This window comes from Dreissena polymorpha, chromosome 9 (genome assembly GCF_020536995.1).
Source record: "Dreissena polymorpha isolate Duluth1 chromosome 9, UMN_Dpol_1.0, whole genome shotgun sequence".
Lineage (NCBI taxonomy): Eukaryota > Metazoa > Mollusca > Bivalvia > Myida > Dreissenidae > Dreissena > Dreissena polymorpha.
In genome coordinates, this window is record NC_068363.1 from 81,001,651 (window position 1) to 81,020,976 (window position 19,326).

Here is a 19,326-nt window from a genome sequence, read left to right on the forward strand (position 1 = left end):
TGGTATATTTTATTACTTGAATTTTTGTTTAAGTTTTCATATTTTCATTATATTCGGTAATAAATTTAACGCGATACAGGTACCAGGTAACTACCAGTAAACTTTAAATAACGCAAGTAGATTGATCGTCATCGCCACGTGGTAAAACCAGGAATGCAAATTGTACATGCGTAGTGAATTGTATATATTTTATATATATAATGATCAATCTGCTTGCGTTATTTACAGTGTGTATATCGTTATGTCACCTATTGTCGCGATGTACTTTCGAGTTCACATCTCGAAATTTTATTACCGAATATACCGAAAATATTTACTTTTTTTTCAAGTAATGTAATATTCCAATCGTGATATTGGAATCAATATAAACTAATAATTGTAAAAAATACGTTATTTTAGAACTTTTCTTTTTTCGTCAATCGCGGTGTACGGTCCCTTTAAAATACATAATTTCTGAACAGTTAGGGTCTTCACTCAGTAGAAGTAATTGGTACATGAGAATCTCTCTCAATCGTTTTTGACATTTTTCACAAGAGGTTTCCGTTTTATACTCAGAAACATTCTCATTAAATGCAAGGCAGTTCACGCTAGAGACACATGCAGGGCAGTCAGTTTTCAACAGCGTTTAAAATAAGAGTACAGGAATAGAAGCATGTCTCTTCTTGTTTATTTTCTTGGATCGTTTGTTTTGCTTTTCCAAGGCGGACAATGTGATTTAACATGGTACAAGATGCTCTCTGCACGACTGGACGATATCGTGTTTGATATGAAGTCAAAAGATAATTCAATAACAACACAGGTTCAGGAACTCAAGACTATGGTGACTGCGACAAATCAGCAGTTGGCCTCTTTTGAAAAGAGGCTCAGTGCGGTGGCTGAATGCAATGCAAAGTTGGTCGCTGTCGAGGAGAGATTCGCTAATATAGACAACCGTTTGAAAGATGTTGCAGCGGCGGAGGCAGGGCGACGGACGCATCTGTTGAGACGAGGTCTTGAGCAGGAAAAGGCGGCAACGATGACAAGATTTGATTGTCTCCAGAAGAAACAAGAGAAAATCCTTTTGCGGATGGATGATATAGAAAAGTTTCAAGGTGCAATAATGACCCGGGCAGATGATATGGATACTCGATTGAACGAAACGCGAATTCAGATATCTAATGTAGAAAATGAATTGTATGTTACTGTTTATAACACAAGTAACTTATTTGAAAGTATTGGCACTCTGGAAAATATGCAGGTAGCGATGAAAGGGACTGAAGAAAAAAGCAGTGCGTTGGTAGCAGCGATGGAACAGAAAGTCAAATCTACGCAGCACAACGTTCAGAAACTCCAGTCGCAGGTTCAAACCCTCATTGATACGCAAGGGAGTCTTCAGTCTAAGACAAGGACTATCGAAGCAAAGGTCGATACGACACGCGCGGATATATCTCGGCTGACTGAAGACAAAACGAGAGCGCTGATAGCGGTCATTGAAGAGCAAGTTAAATCAACGCAGAAAAACTTTCACACACTCCAGTCTCAGGTTCAAACCCTTGTGGGAACGCAAGCGGATCTTAAATCCAAGACAATGAGTATTGAAGCACAGGTCGATACGACACGCGCGGATATATCTCGGCTGACTGAAGACAAAACGAGAGCGCTGATAGCGGTCATTAAAAAGCAAGTTAAGTCAACGCAGAACAACTTTCACACACTCCAGTCTCAAGTTCAAACCCTTGTGGGAATTCAAGCGGATCTTCAGTCTAAGACAGGGACTATCGAAGCACAGGTTGATACGACACGCGATGTTATATCTCGGCTTCAGCGTATCGTACCAGGTTATTTATACATTGTGTTCGCTTATTGTATCTGTTTGTTTAAGACAATTAACACTAAACATGTTCTTGCATTACCCTGGGATTTCACTTAAGTATCATAACTAAACCAAAATTTAAACAATTCCAAAGAAAATGTGGAAATCATTCGTTGTAAAGCACTTAGTTGTGAAATAATGCTTTATAGATATTCGATTAACCTAAATACACTTCATATGAAACCGCAAAGCGCAGGTAAAACTGCCCTGATGGTACAGTCCAAAATGAATTATGATATGATTCGAAGTCTTTAAAAGTTAAAAACCAATTCCAAATAATATTGGTAATACTAAGGTGATTACTATTTGATAAAGTATTGTGGTCATAGGCAAACCTGCTCATTGTCAAATATGCTAGTGTATTGATTTAGCAATATAAACACAATGACACATAGGAAAGTCTGTGACGGGCTAATATTGCGAATTGTTGTACGGTCATTCATGTGTTAAATTTGTTTTAGGCAATTGAATTACAGTGGAATCTGAGTATGCTCTTCTGTTTCGTTCGATCATGTTACTAATGTTCAGGCAACTTAGCATCAAAGATATTTTACCAATCGACCATGATATATTACAATGGGTTTTCATTTTTTTATTTTTCAAATAATTAAACTGGGTTTTCACATATTTGGACCGGATTTTGTAAACTATATCTGCAATCGATCTTGACTATTCCGATGATTAAAGTCCAATTTATTAATTCAGAAATATTCAACAAGTTGCAAATATATTTTGAATATCAATAATTTATATAAAATATTATGTTCGCAATGACAAAATATATCCGGATTCTGAATTTTGTATTTCTTCGATTGTTATCCCCACGCTTTTTGAAAAAAAGGTGGGGATATTGTGGTTATCTCCGCCGTCCGTCCGTCTGTCTGTCCGTCCGTCCTGGCCACTATCTCCTCCTACACTAAAAGCAATAGAACCTTGAAACTTACACACATGGTAGCTATGAGCATATGTGCGACCCTGCACTATTTGGAATTTTGATCTGACCCCTGGGTCAAAAGTTATAGAAGTTGGGGTGGGGCCGCGTCAGAAATTATCACTCATTTTTTTAGGTTATTTTACATTTACTTCTTTATTTCTACACCGATTCACTTCAAATTGATACTGGACCTCTCTTATGACAATACGGTCAATCTCAACCATGCATGGCCCCATTCCCAACCCTGGGGCGCCCCGCCCACATAGGCCACACCCACCAAAAATTTCCATTTACTATAATTTTTTTCTTTTATACACGGATTCACTTCAAATTGATACTGAACTTTTGTTATGACATTAGGGTCAATCTCAACTATGAATGGCCCCAATCCCAACCCTGGGGCGCCCGCCCACATAGGCCACACCCACCATAAATTCCATTTACTATAATTTTTTCATTTCTACACGGATTCACTTCAAATTGATACTGAACTTCTCTTATGACATTAGGGTCAATCTCAACTATGCATGGCCCCATAACCAACCCTGGGGCCCCGCCCACATAGACCACACCCACCCAAAATTGCCTTTACTATAATTTCTTCATTTCTACACCGATTCACTTCAAATTAATATTGAACTTCTCTTATGACAATACAGTCAATCTCAACTATGCATGGCCCCATTACCAACCCTGGGGCGCCCCGCCCACATAGACCACACCCACCCAAAATTGCCTTTTACTATTATTTCTGCATTTCTACACTGATTCACTTCAAATTGATACTGAACCTCTCTTATGTCAATACGGTCAATCTCAACTATGCATGGCCCCATTACCAACCCTGGGGCCCCGCCCACATAGACCACACCCGCCCAAAATTGCCTTTTACTATAATTTCTTCATTTCTACACCGATTCACTTCAAATTGATACCTAACTTCTCTTATGACAATACGGTCAACCTCAACTATGCATGGCACAATTACCAACCCTGGGGCGCCCTGCCCACATATGTCACACCCACCCAAAATTGCCTTTTACTATAACTTCTTCATTTCTACACCAATTCACTTCTAATTGATGATGAACTTCTCTTATGACAATACGGTCAATCTCAGCTATGCATGGCCCCATTACCAACCCTGGGGCACACCTAGGTCAAACATTCGGCGTGGGGATACGCGTCGGCCTCTGCCGCGCCATTTCTAGTTTCTAATGTTTTATTGTATTAGGTGTTCATGATCAACAAATTATATTTCATCCAATATTAACTAGTTTTTAATATAATTTACTGTTTAAAGTGGACGGACAATGGGGTACATGGACTTCTTGGTCTCTTTGCACACATCACTGTAACCAGACACGGACTCGAGCTTGCAACAATCCAGCACCGCTACATTTCGGGAGTGATTGCCCCGGTCTTACAACACAAACGCAAGAATGTAACACATATCTATGCGGAGGTAATGTTTTTACAAGTTTTATCATATTTTGTATTAATCACTGAACTAATGAACATATATTCATTTTATATGACAAAAATTGCTATGGTTAATTCAATGGCCAATTTTATAAAGACAGGCTAGTACAAATGAAAGATTGCTATACTTTGGTATTACAATGATATGATATGAACATATTGATAAAATGCTAGTATGCTGTGTAGTGCAACGAACTTTTATATGTTTGTTGATTTTGCTCAGGGAAAGATTGCACCGAGCTTCTGAACAGAGGTGCCCCAAAGCTAAGTGGTGTCTACAACATTACCACCCCTCTCTCTCACACCAAGATACAGGTGATGTGTGACATGGAGACGGATGGAGGAGGCTGGACGGTAGTATCATTGTTATCTAAACTACAATATCACCATTCCATTCCTTGCACACCAAGATACGGGTGTAATGTGACATGGAGACTTATGAAGAAATATCGTGTACTTGAATCACATATCTGTATTTAGTATTGGTTTGATTTATCTTTATATTAACAATAATCACAATGGGAATCAACGCATCTGGCGATTTTTGAAATGTTTGTTTATTTTTTAGACAAAAGTGGAATGTTGCGCCATCTGTGTCCTCAGCTCACATGTGCATATGATAAAACGTACATTCCCTCATTCATAGGACATAAATCAATTGAATCGCTGCTATTGATAATTCTCTCAGGCTTACTTTTAGCTTGATGAACACTCAATATTGTATCTTTAAAAAATGTGTTATGTTGTGGTATATTTATAACCATGTTTTCAGAAGAATTGCGATTTATAGTATGCTTTCCGGTGGTTTATAGAGAAATATCAGTGAATTAAACTAATATTTCACTGTTTTAAACAGTAAAAAGTAACAGTGAAAATATCGATATTTTTCACTGTTTTACTGTGAAATGACGTCACTTTTTTTAAGAAATAACGTGAAGTCACTTTTTCGACGAAATGACGTCATAAATCCAGCCATATTATCCAGTTAAACTCTTTTACAATGTAAATGAATGGTGAAAAAAAAGCATACGATAAAAAGAAATATGTTGGATTCGATGGAATATCGATTTTAATTCACTCATGATCATGAAAAAATATTGTTTCACTCGTGACTGCGCCACTCGTGAAAATATTACTTTAAATGATCACTCGTGAAATGAAATCGATATTCCATCGATTCCAACAAATACTGTATCCTCTATGGATTCAACACGTCCGGTCCATTAGTTACTCAGTCGTACGTTGGTGTAACGCGTAACTCGAAAAGTATTGCTTCTTTAGTGATGAATGTTTTCCAATCATCAACAAATGTGCGATCTTTTGCAAGTGCATATTTTAAGTACGTTATTTTGTTTGCATAGGGAAATTATGGACTCTAATAAAAAGGAAATGGTTGGGCTCTTGTCTCTTGCTTAACTCAAAATAAATATTGCCCTTAAAAGTAATAACGCCTATATACAAACATTTAAGCCAGCATGGGAACTGGTTTTCGTTATTAAATTTGTTAGCCTTTGCGAATTGTGTCTATTTAATTTTGGCTGTCTAGCAGCTTTAACGCTTTCGTGTGTTAAACACGTTCCGGTATCTGTTGCACTGCATGTATGCGGATTGCTGCATTATCTCATTGAGGTTAAGGTCAACGCACACACATTATACGAGCTATTGTTTACTTTTCGTTTGGATAAGAGCACTGTTTTTCTCTTCCAATACACTATATTTTAAACAAGAGGACATCATTTGAGCACTCTATAAAAACAAGTTTTGTGTATTCTAAATAAAATGTTTCTTAAAAAGTTTACAAAATAATTGAAAATAAAACGACCGTCTATCTACAGTCACTATTTCAAACTGGTTCGCCACAGTTTATAATGTTTAAATGAATGCAAATAATAACTTTTGTCTTTTGGTACCATATGTCTTATCGGACGGAGATAATATACTCAACCTAATTAAATTATACTTAACAACATACGCGTGTTCAGCTTTCTATACCGATTATATTTAGTATTTTCAAAGATGATGTTTCAATTTGTTGAACTTGTACTTAACATTTATTTAGCTTTTAATATGGTCATCGGTTATATTGCGCGCTAAGTCCAAAACGGCATAAACAAATCGAACTAATTTTACAGTTTTAGTGTCATAGTTGGAAGAGTCAATATTTCATAGCGTTATATGTGTTAACAGTTTGTGTTGGAATGGAGAATATTACGTATTTTATACATCCAGACTGCAACATAACGTATGCTATTTAACTCAGTTTAATGTTTGAAACAAATTTCACGAATACAAAGTCTTTGAAATGTTTCGATTTTGTTCTTCCGAATATTCGAATATTCGGTGCGGGACCGAATATTCGGATATTCGGATATTCGTTGACATCCCTAATAAAAACGCATGTTTTATAGTTGTGTAGTGTATGATTTGTGCAATCAACAATGGATGACGAGGTGTAGCTGAAATAATTCGCGTTCAGAATAAATCTGAGTCTGCCAAAGCAGAAATCATCAAAAGACTCTATGGCGGCAATTTATATTGACTATACGAGGTGTATCGGACACTTGTTTTTCTTTGATCGCGCTCGAGGTAGCATCTGACCATCGAGTATTTAATTGTAATTTAATTGATACTTATTCTTTTCAAGCGAAATTTTATTTGAATTGAGATGTTATGGTGTTAACTTTAATTTACAGTTGTTTGTTTTATTCAACTATGTATGGAACGTTTGAGCTTTGGATACGCTTAAAGTAGTCTTAAATGCTAATTACTATGATGTGTATTGACTCGAAGTTGTTGAATCCAGTTTTTGTCCTGTGTCAATGTATACATGTATGCCAGTTGGTTAGCGTCCTTAAAAAGTACGCTCTTGTAATGTTAATAATGATCTCCTAATAATGCAGATGATGTTTCACTTAACATATTCCTGACATCATGGCCCTTCGGGGAAAAAAAGAAATAAAGCATCACTCTTGTCCATCCGTTCGTACGTACGTGCGTCCTGAAGATTGTATTTTGAAATCGTCTTTAACTTACAGATAAATCTCGCTTAAGCTTTGAGAGGTAAATGACCTAAATGTGTAAATTATCGTTAAGAAACGAATTTCGGCTGCGACGATTTTTAGCAGAATTATCGTCCTTTGTATGTTTTCCACAATATTATATATAGTTTCTTAAAGATAATTTTTTAAACCTTTTTGGCCGATTGATAGTTTTACTCAAATATTGCTGCTAGAGTTTATATTTAAAAAAAGACCAACAACACGCACACCTACGGTGGCATAGAGGTGACATTCACTTCTCTTTTTTCAAATTGGTCTCCTCTTTTTTCTATCTCGTGGCCACGAGTTAGCTATGTCGTGGCCACGAGATAGAAAAAAGAGGAGTGCAAAACTAAACAAAAGCGGCATTCAATTAAAAAAAGAGCGGTGTTTCTCTATTTTTAAATTGCTCTCCTCTTTTTTTCTATCTCGTCGCCACGAGTTAGCTATGTCGTGGCCACGAGATAGAAAAAAGAAGAGTGCAAAACTAAATAAAAGCGGCGAACAATTAAAAAAAGAGCGGTGCAGTAAATAAAGGCAGAGTGCATTAAACAAAACAGGAGAGATTTTTCGCTATCTCGAGATACCGAGTAAGTCAGCCAATCAATTCCGTTGGTCGTCCGTTGGTCGTCCGTCGTCGTCGTCGTCGAAATGGTAGTCGTAGTAGTTGTAGTAGTAGTAGTAAAAGAAGTAGCAGTAGTAGTAGTAGTAGTAGTAGTAGTAGTAGTAGTAGTAGTAGTAGTAGTAGTATTACTAGTAGAAGAAGTAGTTGTAGTAGTCGTAGTAGTAGTAGTAGTAGTAGTAGTAGTAGTAGTAGTAGTAGTAGTAGTAGTAGTAGTAGTAGTAGTAGTAGTAGTAGTAGTAGTAGTAGTGGTAGTAGTAGTAGAAGTAGTAGTAGTAGAAGTAGTAGTAGTAGCAGCAGAAGTAGTAGCAGTAGCAGCAGCAGCAACAGCAGCAGCAGCAGCAGCAGTAGTAGTAGTAGTAGTAGTAGTAGTCGTAGTAGTAGTAGTAGTAGTAGTAGTAGTAGTAGTAGTGGTAATAGTAGTAGTAGTAGTAGAAGTAGAAGTAGTAGTAGTAGTACAGTAACAGCAGCAACAACAACAACAGCAGCAATAGTAGTAGTAGTAATAGTAGTACTAATAGTAGTATGTTATGTTATATCAGAGCCTTGCCTGCTTTGACCAGCTATATATATGCGTGCATAATATTTACACATGTTATGCAAAATTTGATTGGCTGACTAACTCGGGATCTCTCCTCTTTTGTTTAATGCACTCTGCCTTTATTTACTGCAACGCTCTTTTTTTAATTGCACTCCGCTTTCATTTAGTTTTGCACTCCTCTTTTTTCTATCTCGTGGCCACGACATAGCTAACTTGTGGCCACGAGATAGAAAAAAGAGGAGAGCAATTTAAAAAAAGAGAAGTGAATGTCACCTCTATGCCACCGTACTACCTGTGTATCTGGGTATTTTGTTAAAATGTGTTCGCTATAACAGGATATCTCGTTGTATAGAAACAAAAAAAGAAATTGTGTAATCTGCTTTTGTCACCCGTTTCTGAAATATATCGCATCTAAAGTCGTGACACATTAAAAACATATTTTAGAGCATGTTCACTTGCTCACCCGGATATGTTGGTGCATTTATTTCTCGCCATTAGTTAGATCTGTATACACAATTGTAATGTTAGGGCATCCGTGAGCTGATATCTAGTAATTGTTAAGCACGCGTTTCAGAAAGCTTGATAAAGCTGTTGCAATGGTTGGATTAATGTGCGTTCGTGCCTTCATTGTACGTCTGTTCGGACTGTAACTTCACGATTCGTCATGAAATGTGAAAATAATCACACATATCCACTATCGCAATACGCCGTTTAGCGCGTGAGAACCGTGTCTCTAGCAAAAAAAAGGTCGAACTTTGAAGGTTTGAAGGTCACTCTTAGAGTTCAAATGTCGCATTTGAGCATAATAAAGCGGCGAAAAAAAGGTAGACTGTGGACATTCAGCTTTTTCGGACGGTAACATAATTATTAAAAATTCAACTATAAGTTTACATTCCACACGTGTTCACCATGGGATGGGTTGTCGCGTGTTAGACCCGTCTCACTTGCTCAAATATCAAAGTTACATTTAGAGGTAAAAGGTAAAATTTTGGCATGATAAAGTCTATGGACAGAACTTAAGCATTCATCGTACATTTAAAAACAATTTACTACATATGCTCATCATTTGTACACGCGTGGAGTGAAATACCAAATGGTAAAGGTTAATTGGTTAACTTCATCATATATCATGTAATTTATGACGAGCATGCATTGGAAAGCTTTATATACAAGGCCCAAACGCCGAGTGTATATGGATGCGTGCGTTAATAGTATAAACATAAAAATCATCAATAGACAAAATATTTAGAAATTCGGCATTTAAGATATTCAATTTATTGTATTGATCTTTTTATTATTGAAAATAAGACCAATAATTCTTGTTTTGAGCTTTCATTAATTCAATGGCATGTAATAACACGATCTCTGAACAAGTCCGTTTAAAGTTCAGCTCCTATCAGAATGAAGTATGACGAATAATGCATCGATATTTTGCTAGTGACAAAACAGTATGCTTGAAGTATCCAAATAGTTTGATTATGGTAAATTCACGGCCGTTAATCACGCGCACCACCTCTTTTTTGAGATGCATTTATAAATGAGCCAAAGCGACTTCCGATGTGGCACTCAGGCGCGGATGTTTTGAAATTTCATGGATAAATCTACAGAGTGATTAGGTAATATATATTTTCCAACATATTTCGCATTATTTTTAAATCGGGCAATGTAGACAATAGTACGATTCAGCAAAATTAATTCATCCAAAAATGAACAGAAATATACATTCTCAACCCATTTAAAAACGTGAGAACCTTTATTAATTCTCGCACAATAAGTAGCATAGGCTCATTTATCAATACATCTCAAAAAGAGGTGGCGCGCGTGATTAGGGACGTGAAAGTACAATAATTCACGTGTGTATGGTCAATCTTTCAACTTCCAGATAGACCATTAAGGCGGATATAAACATGGACATTATACGATGTTAAAGGCTGTTTATAAAGTGATATTGATTTTAGGAAAAAATCACTACATATACATGTTGTGGATATAATCACTTTACCATGTCATTATTCTATAATTTAGGGAGTGTCCATTGCAACCTGCCGTATTCCTTTCTATTTTCCATTCTTTTTTAGTACATGTATTTTGGTCTTTTGAAGGTCTTTCAAAAGCGGTTCAATGGCAGTGAAGATTTTTATCGGAACTTTCGTGACTATGAAAAAGGCTTCGGAAATGTTTACGCAGAACACTGGCTGGGTGAGTTTATACCACTATTTGTTATCTAAAAGATTAAACAAAGATATTTTTTAATATTTCATAAACAAGACGCTCATAATAAGCCTTAAGTATATTCTGCAGTGCATGTTTGTTTTCAAACAGAAACATTATGATTAACCAACATTTGTTCAGGAATTAAATTTAAATATGTAAGATTGGCTTTAAAAATAAGTTGTGATATACGCATAGTAATTTGAGTGAACGTTTTGATGATTTTGTTAAATTGTTTTTTTTTCTTCATATACATGCACTACAATACACAATGGACACATCTTACTTAGCATATTTAACATTCAACAAGAAACTCATGATTGACCTTAAGTTCTTACCTGAGTTCTATGTACACAAGTTATCATTTTCACTGGCGACTTTGAAGTCATTTATCATTTTCTTGGAAGATATAGAGATTAACCTATGAGCGTCGCAATCGTGATTAAAGCTTTGACATATAATTTAATAAGAGCTACCGTTTTTGCATGTATTATGCAGACCATTGATCTCATCCTAAAAGAACGATAAAGGTATTTTGTTAAAACGATTTTGAAGACACGTGTTTCAGCTACATAATCAATATTTCTTTAAATATGCAAAACAATAAACAATCATACCTTAAAAATTTGGCTTGACTTCAAAATGGAGCTTTAGAGAATTTATCGAAAATTGATACGACGAACAACGGACAATTACGACAATTACGACGGAACTCCCATACCAAAATCGTTATGCTTTAACCACTTATATGTAAGGAAGTATAATAACTTTATTGTTCGATGATTTGCGTTAACATTTATAAATACAAGTTCAACCAGTAACGTCCGGTATAAATTCTGATCGTATCAACAAGTTTGAACTGCTCTTAATTCTAGGTCTTAAATACATTTACGAGATTACAACGCGTGGTTCCTACCAACTCCGTGTAGACATTGTACGTTCGAACGGAAGCAAGGGATACGATGTGTACGGGGGCTTTAGTCTTTCGCCTGGAACGAACTACACACTGAACGTTGGGTCACGTGTACGGTCCGATGGTCGTAAGTGTTTATTGTTTACATAATTCTTGTTTCAACGACATTATCTTACCCATAATTTAACCTACTTAATGTAAAATAATAATTCTTGCAAAACGTCAAGAATTGATACTGCATAGTAATATTGGAATGCCAAACTTTAAATTAAATACTGTGATTTATATTCAAGAAGAAGAATTAAAGCTGGTGTAATTGCTGTATTGACAATACAGGACTGTATTTTGCTATTAACCTAAATGAAACATTTTGAAGAAGTAGCGTGCTTCTTGTTATCGACAATCCGTCTGATAAAGATTTACTTGTGTACCAAGACATTTCAAACTAAGTCAATGTTAGATATAGTTATTCATAGAACACATTTCCGGAGAGACCGAATGCTTACATACGGCAATGATTTCAAAAATCCACCCTTTGGTAGTGGATGTTAAAAAATGAAAAAAAATCGCAAAAAACATGTTTAATTTATAGGCAACAATATTTAAAAAATTGAAGTATTCTGTGAATTAGAAATCAAACATTGTTTCATTTTGCAATAATTATATTCCCTACGCCTCGTCAGATCATATGTTAAAGTTCAAACTCGTACACAACATACCGCTTAATCGACAATGCTCGAGCAACATGGCGCATATATATGTTGCACACATAGTGCCCGTTCTTGTAAACGAATTACGAAACATGTCTGGTCAATCGTAGTGAGATACACAATACAAAGTATATATAAACATATCAATCGGTTTACACATTGCAACCGTTATGTAACAAGATATTTCCTGTAACTTAATTTAAAACAGTACATTGTATATTAGAATAAGACAATTAAATGGTATAATAAGATGTGTAGAGCATTATTAGGTACTATAGTGTTATTGTTTAAATTGGATTATATCCTAAGGAAAACCGACTATTGTTTATAAAAACTATGGTTTCTAAATACAATCAGATTATCTTAACATATATCACACATTATATATATGTTTTTTTTACATTAAGCGCGCTCGATAGCAAATACATGGTTAAACAGATACCTATTTAATTAAATCAACTATATACAATCACGAAACACTAGGCAACAGTTACACATTAGATTCACATAATTATATGTTTGATATATTTACAATTGTGTCGTTTTGTTTTATCATACAGTTCTCAACACAACCCTCTCATTTAGTGATGGAGGCTCTTCAGGGAAACCGGTCGGAAATGCCTTCAGTACGTATGATCATGACGTTGACCGTTGGTCGGGGGGCAACTGTGCAGCAGACTGGAGAGGGGGCTGGTGGTACAATGCCTGCTATGGCTACATCAATCTGAATGGACTTTACCGACCAAAACTAAAAAGTTCGCAAGCCATGATTTATGACTCTACAGACGGTCTTGCTGCCAGCACCATGATGTTTAAAAGTGTGTCATAACAATGCCTCATATTTCAACTGTGTATATTAATCATTCACACCACCTAATAAACCTTCTCAATACGACCATAACTTGTGCGCACAGATCTTAATGTCACAAACTATACGTTGCAATGTCTCTTAAGCTTGTTTAAAATAAAGACACTATATAGCTGATACTCGTTTGGGTTTCAAGTCATAATGAACTGATTGCAATGGTTATTGTGTTCTGATTTTATATAACCGTTTAGTATTTAAATAGTAAGGCAATAGAAATGCAATGTCCTTAATAGCTTATCAATTTGGTTTGTGATGCTATGAGGTTAATACGTATGTGGATTTCAATGTTATATGAATACATATTGATCAATTGTGAAGTTTGGAACTCCTTAAAACCGGTTTAAACCATCAGTGCTTTTGTATTGAGCATTCCAAGGCGGTGACCCCAGAGTTGTCCATGATATTTGTGCTGTTGTAATGATATGCGTATCTTGTATTGTACATTTATTTTTTATCTCACTGTTTTGCAACTGATTCCTCGCCATATATATACCCCATTGTATAATATAAGATTTCTCTCCTTCCTGTGAAGCTGAAGTTTCATTCTATGTGTATGACACCTGGCAATAAAGTTATTAACACGCTATCATATCAATTTGTGCTGTCTTCAAGGATTCATTATCTCGACATTTATGACACTGATTTAATGACATTTTGTTACAAGAAGAGCAACATTTAACCTTATAAAATATATATTCTCAAATATTCACTACCACAGGGTGGAGTTATGAAATAATTACCGTGTGTTTAGCTTTCGGTTTTTCCGGAAATGTTTCGATATATAATATTGCTATTGATAAGAACATAAGATTACGAGTGTATGTACGTTTGTACCAGGATCTTTTAAATTTTGATAGATACATGTGTAGATCACGAACATCCAGTTTAAACGTAAAGTATCGTACCTGATTAGCCTGTGCATTATGCCCCGTTTTCACAGATCGACACTCATATCGTTAATCTAGCCAATAAATAGCGCCGAAAGAAGTACATGTACTCTAATCGATATTGTATCATGTTTTATTGGAGATAATGCCATAAACACTAAACAAGTAAGATGCTTTGTAAGTAAACAATGGACATAAGAATAAACTGACAAACATGCGTCTGCCATCTTAGTCATTATTATTTAGCCCTACTTTTTAGGCTAGAAATCACTAAGATACAGAGAAGTGCAAACATCGGGGGTCGTATTTCAGAAGCATCTTAACTTAAATTTTATTCTCATATTTAAATTGGAAAAAAATCTTAAGTGTTTCATTTCATATTGCAATAGATTGGCATCAAGATATACATTTAAATAGCATCATTATGTCAATGTTATTTAAGGAATACCAAAAAAAAAATGTGTTTTCTTATTTAGTTAAGAAATTCAAAACATTGTAATTTTGACCTAAAGTAAAAGATGTTTATGGAATACCACCCCAGGGTTTATTTTGGGTGCAGCTATTCTAGATGGAGTTCTACATAGATTTATTTCGACAATTATATAAAGCGATAACATGCGTTGTCAATAGAATTGCGAATTTCGTTCAATGTAATCGAATGCACACTTTATGTCTAACTTTTTATGTTAAAGATGACAATGCACATGCTTGTTTACATACGCAAGTGAAATAAAGTTTAACACATGTTCTCCACATAAATTATTGAACTGAATATTTTAATTATGTTTGCTGTGACCAGAATCCTATGTCTATTCACAAACAATATGTTTCCGAAAATTATGGTTTTATGTTGAGATTAATAATTCCTGTTAAAATCTGGGTTGGGAGATTATCGCTTGAGTATCGATAGAAATTTTTTAATTTTGAGCGAGTTAATATCAGTTATTTATTGGCCATTGTGCCCCAATTATTTAGTTTTGAAACGTATCGTTAACCGGGAGCGAACATCACGGATCCGAGAAGACACATGACCATTCCTGTTTGCCCTGTTGTTGCATAACATAATTTAGGACACAATACGTGTTTATGTTTACACTAATTGTATTTTAAAAAGTCATTTATGGATTCTTGTTTCATACGAATATTTGTATGCTTATAATCAAAATCGACAGCATGTTACCCTGCTGCAGCTGCTGCTGTAATGACGTCCTGTGTCACGGATGTTAATCACGGGCGCCACCTCTTTTTGAGATGCATTTAAAAATAATCATGTTCCCCCACGTAAGATGTACCGCCAATGGCGACGTTGTCTTGACAACAATAAGAAAAACAGCATCATAATCACAGTATGTCATTTCATATTGCTTATAATAGTAAATTTCGTTTTTGTTTAAGAAAAATGTAATACAACAAATGTTTCGATGACATTTGGGAACAGTCTTTCAAAATATTTTCAATAAGCATCAAGGTCACTAATTTGAACATATTTTTCAGAGAATAGTGTTTCCCTTAATACTAAGGACAAACCATTGACTTTCCAAGGTGTGAATAAAATATCTTAACAATACGTTATTAACAATTACTTTATAAAGAAGTTTAACCCATTTATGCCTAGCGTCCTGAAAACAAGACTTTGCAAACAGCGTAGACCCAGATGAGACGCAGCTGGGTATGCGCTGTTTGCTTAAATTTTTTTCAGTAAGTTATATTCTAAATATAGAAATAAATATTGTGGAAATAAATTGATCCAATTTAGAAGGTTGGGAAAGTCCATTAAGCATAAATGGGTTAAGAAAACAAATAATGGTCATTGTTGGAAGCCTGTGATGTTGATTAACTTAAAATTTCGGAATATGTATACGTTGGGAGTAGGTTCTTTCAAATATAAATACAAATGCATATTGTGCAGAGAAACAAATTATGCGCTAATTAAGTAATACAACACAGTCAATATATGTTTACATGGCAAATGTGCACAAACTTTAAGGTGTCATACTAAGTACATTATACTATTATAAGTTGTCTGTTTGCAACTCTGGTAACACACATGCAATGTTTTGCTTGTATAAATACATTAGATTGTCGGCGTTCGCCAATAAACAACTGCGGGAACGACGTAGTTGTTAATCGATCAATAAACAACCTATTTAGTCTTTCAGCATGGTGCCCGTCTAGCGATAAGAAGGTCCCGGGTTTGATCCTCATTCTAAGAGCGTTTTTAATATATTCTAATAAGACATTAAGTGGCGGTTTTACCCAAGAATCCAACTGAAGAGTGTCTAAATGAGTTGTAGGCTTTTAATGCAATCAAGGCACAATAAATAGGGTTACAGACGAACGTTTAAGACTAGACAATAAAACTGTTTATATGCAGATACACAACAACAATGCGTTTAAATGTACATGTATTTGTATCGTCTACATCAACACGTATCCGAAATATTGCAACAAATAACAACACTCAAAACAAGTCAGTATCAAAAACAGCCATTTACTCCGCCATGATTCTTTGAGTTCCAAGTGGTAACTTTTACAATGAGGTGACTTTACTGCCGTGTGCATCAATTTGATACACAAACAAGACATGATTCAAGAAAATATGTTCACGGACACATCAGTTATAAAAAAAGACATGAACATATATGCGCAAACATTTGTCTGTTAAGGTTGACCTTACGTTGACGTTTTTAGATAATGTCATTTGAAAATGAGTTAAATGAGAACACCATTTACACAAATTCGGTATAAACTATTTTCTAATTGGAGTGGCGCGAGCATGTTACGGGCAGATGATCGGACTGACTGTCGGACGGACTAAGGCCATTCTTAAACCCGCTGTTGCCTTGGTTGCGGAAAAAAATAGCCTCGTTCTTGAACATTTGTATTCTAAGTTCTAGGCGCTGCCTAGCTGTTCCTATTCTATTTTACTAGCTGCTTGGTTGGGTAAGCCGATACGTCACTATTAGCACAGGCAGCGTACGAAACTTCGATATATTTTTAACTCAAACGGCTGTCCGGTTAGTACAGTGGAAAGTACACTTTCTTCTCACCTCGGCGATCCTGGCCGATTTCCCACTCCCATCGGATATGTGATCGGTCTGTAGTTAGTCCCCGCGGCACACGATCAAAACAAAATGGTGTGACCTTTATTAAAAACAACACAAATATCAAGGAATTTGAACTATACTTGACAATTAGTCCCAACTGTCGTTAGACTAGTTGGAGTGCAAAGACATACACTGCAGGTCCCTACATAATGCAGTATCAGGCGCGATAGGATTTGTTAAACGTCGCTTGATTTAATTATTTAACTGCTTTGTAGCATTAATTAACCACTGTTGAACGTTTGGAATCTTACACGGATAATTTATTTGCATATTGTCATAACAAATGTGTCCCCCAGAACTTGCCACTTCGCCAGCGCGAAATGATCGAATTGTAAATCACTGGTATTCTCTGCTTATTGATCACATAGCATGAACTAATATAATGTCTTACCGATTGAATATCGTCTATTGTTCTACTCTCCAGCGTCACGCCTTGCGTTAAAAACCTTTGATAAAATTATAAATTGAAACAAGTTACATTTTGTTGTAAATTATGATTTTCAGTAATACAGAAATGTTTAATCGGACAAAATCGATCATAGCGTAAAATATGAAATTATATTTGTTTCACTGTAATAAACATACACAAAATACGTAATTTATTAACAGTTTTAATTGATCGTGAAAAACCACATTAATGACAAAGTGCGTTTCTGTTTCTATAATATTTTTGTATCATATTTCAATCTAGCTAGTTCACTCTCAGAACAAAAGTATGTGGCATATCTTGAGCGCCGTTTAGTCTTAAATAAAAACACAACTCATATAATATTGTATTATATTTAATTCCCTTAAAACGCGTTCCCAAAAAGGTTGCGCAAATAACATGATTGTGCAACATGCGCTTAAACAAATTTAAACTAAAAAGAGTTTAACCGTTTTATCAACCAAGGTAAATAGCGACGACTTTCTATCATCAGTGTTGTATATGTCCAACCTACGGAATCCGGATAGTGCCAAGTTGATTGTCGCGTGTCGACCTTCGAGGTCGACGCACGACATTCAAGCGACATTCTCTCGACGCACGATACGACGCGCGACACTCATGCGACAATCAAGATTTGAGTGTCGCATATCGCGTTGGTTTAGAGAAAAAATATTGCAGTAAATCTTGACTGTCGACTGAATTGTCGCGCGTCGTATCGTGCGTCGAGAGAATGCCGCTTGACATTCTCTCGACGCACGATACGACGCGCGACATTCTCTCGACGCACGATAAGACACTCGACACTATATCGAGCAAATATCGCGCAATTGTCGCATGTCGACCTAAAAATCCCTAGGTCGGCACACGACATTCTCTCGACGCACGATACGACGCGCGACATTCTTTCGACGCACGATATGACACTCGCGAGATATATTGAGCAAATATCGCGCAAGTGTCGCATGTCGACCTGTGTGGGAGTAATTTTTTCATCTGCAAGCAAGGTGTAATAGTTATTTTTTCAGCTAAATTAAAATAGCGTCATCTAGTAGCAGCAATAACAGCAGCAGCAATAGCAGCAGCACCATCAGTAGCAGCAGCAGTAGTAGCAGCAGCAGTAGCAGAAGCAGCAGCAGAGCAGTAGCAACAGTAGCAACAGCTGTAGCAGTAGCAGTAGTAGCACTTGTAGCAGAAGTAGCAGCAGTAGTAGTAGTAGTAGCAGTAGCAGTAGTAGTAGTAGTAGCAGTAGTAGTAGTAGTAGTAGTAGCAGTAGTAGTAGTAGCAGTAGTAGAAGTAGTAGCAGCAGTAGAAGCAGTAGCAGCAGTAGAAGCAGTAGCAGAAGTAGCAGCACTAGCAGCAGTAGCAGCAGTAGCAGCAGTAGCAGTAGTAGTAGTAGTAGTAGTAGTAGTAGTAGTAGTAGTAGTAGTACCGGTAGTGTAGTGAGACTGGTAGTAGTGGTAGTGGTAGTGGGACTGGTGGTAGTGGAAGTAGTAGTTGTAGTAGTAGCAGAATCAGGAGTAGTAATACAAGCAGTAGCAGTAGCAGTGTAGCAGCAGTACCAGCACCACCAGCAGTAGCAGTAATAATAGTTGTTGTAGAAGTAGTAGAAGAAGCAGTAGTAGCAGCAGCAGCATTAGCAGCAGTAGCGGCAGTAGCAGCAGCAGTAGAAGCAGTAGCAGCATCAGCAGGAGCAGCAGTAGAAGCCGTAGCAGTAGTAGCAGAAGTAGCAGCAGT

The 19,326-nt window shown here is 36.2% G+C and overlaps 1 protein-coding gene across 2 annotated transcripts; it reads left to right on the top strand.

Moving 5' to 3' along the window:
* The first annotated feature begins 548 nt into the window (after positions 1-548).
* On the top strand, positions 549-14,275 carry LOC127845378 (fibrinogen C domain-containing protein 1-like). Of its 2 annotated transcripts, XM_052376255.1 has the most exons (7): positions 550-1,402; positions 1,586-1,817; positions 4,090-4,251; positions 4,492-4,622; positions 10,572-10,668; positions 11,556-11,720; positions 12,864-14,275. In XM_052376255.1, exons 1-7 carry the CDS (start codon positions 653-655, stop codon positions 13,130-13,132), a joined length of 1,806 nt encoding a protein of 601 aa, XP_052232215.1. In that variant the 5' UTR covers positions 550-652; the 3' UTR covers positions 13,133-14,275. The 2 variants fall into 2 exon arrangements, with proteins under 2 accessions (XP_052232214.1, XP_052232215.1); XM_052376254.1 differs by having other exon boundaries at positions 549-1,817.
* The last annotated feature ends 5,051 nt before the right edge of the window (positions 14,276-19,326 follow it).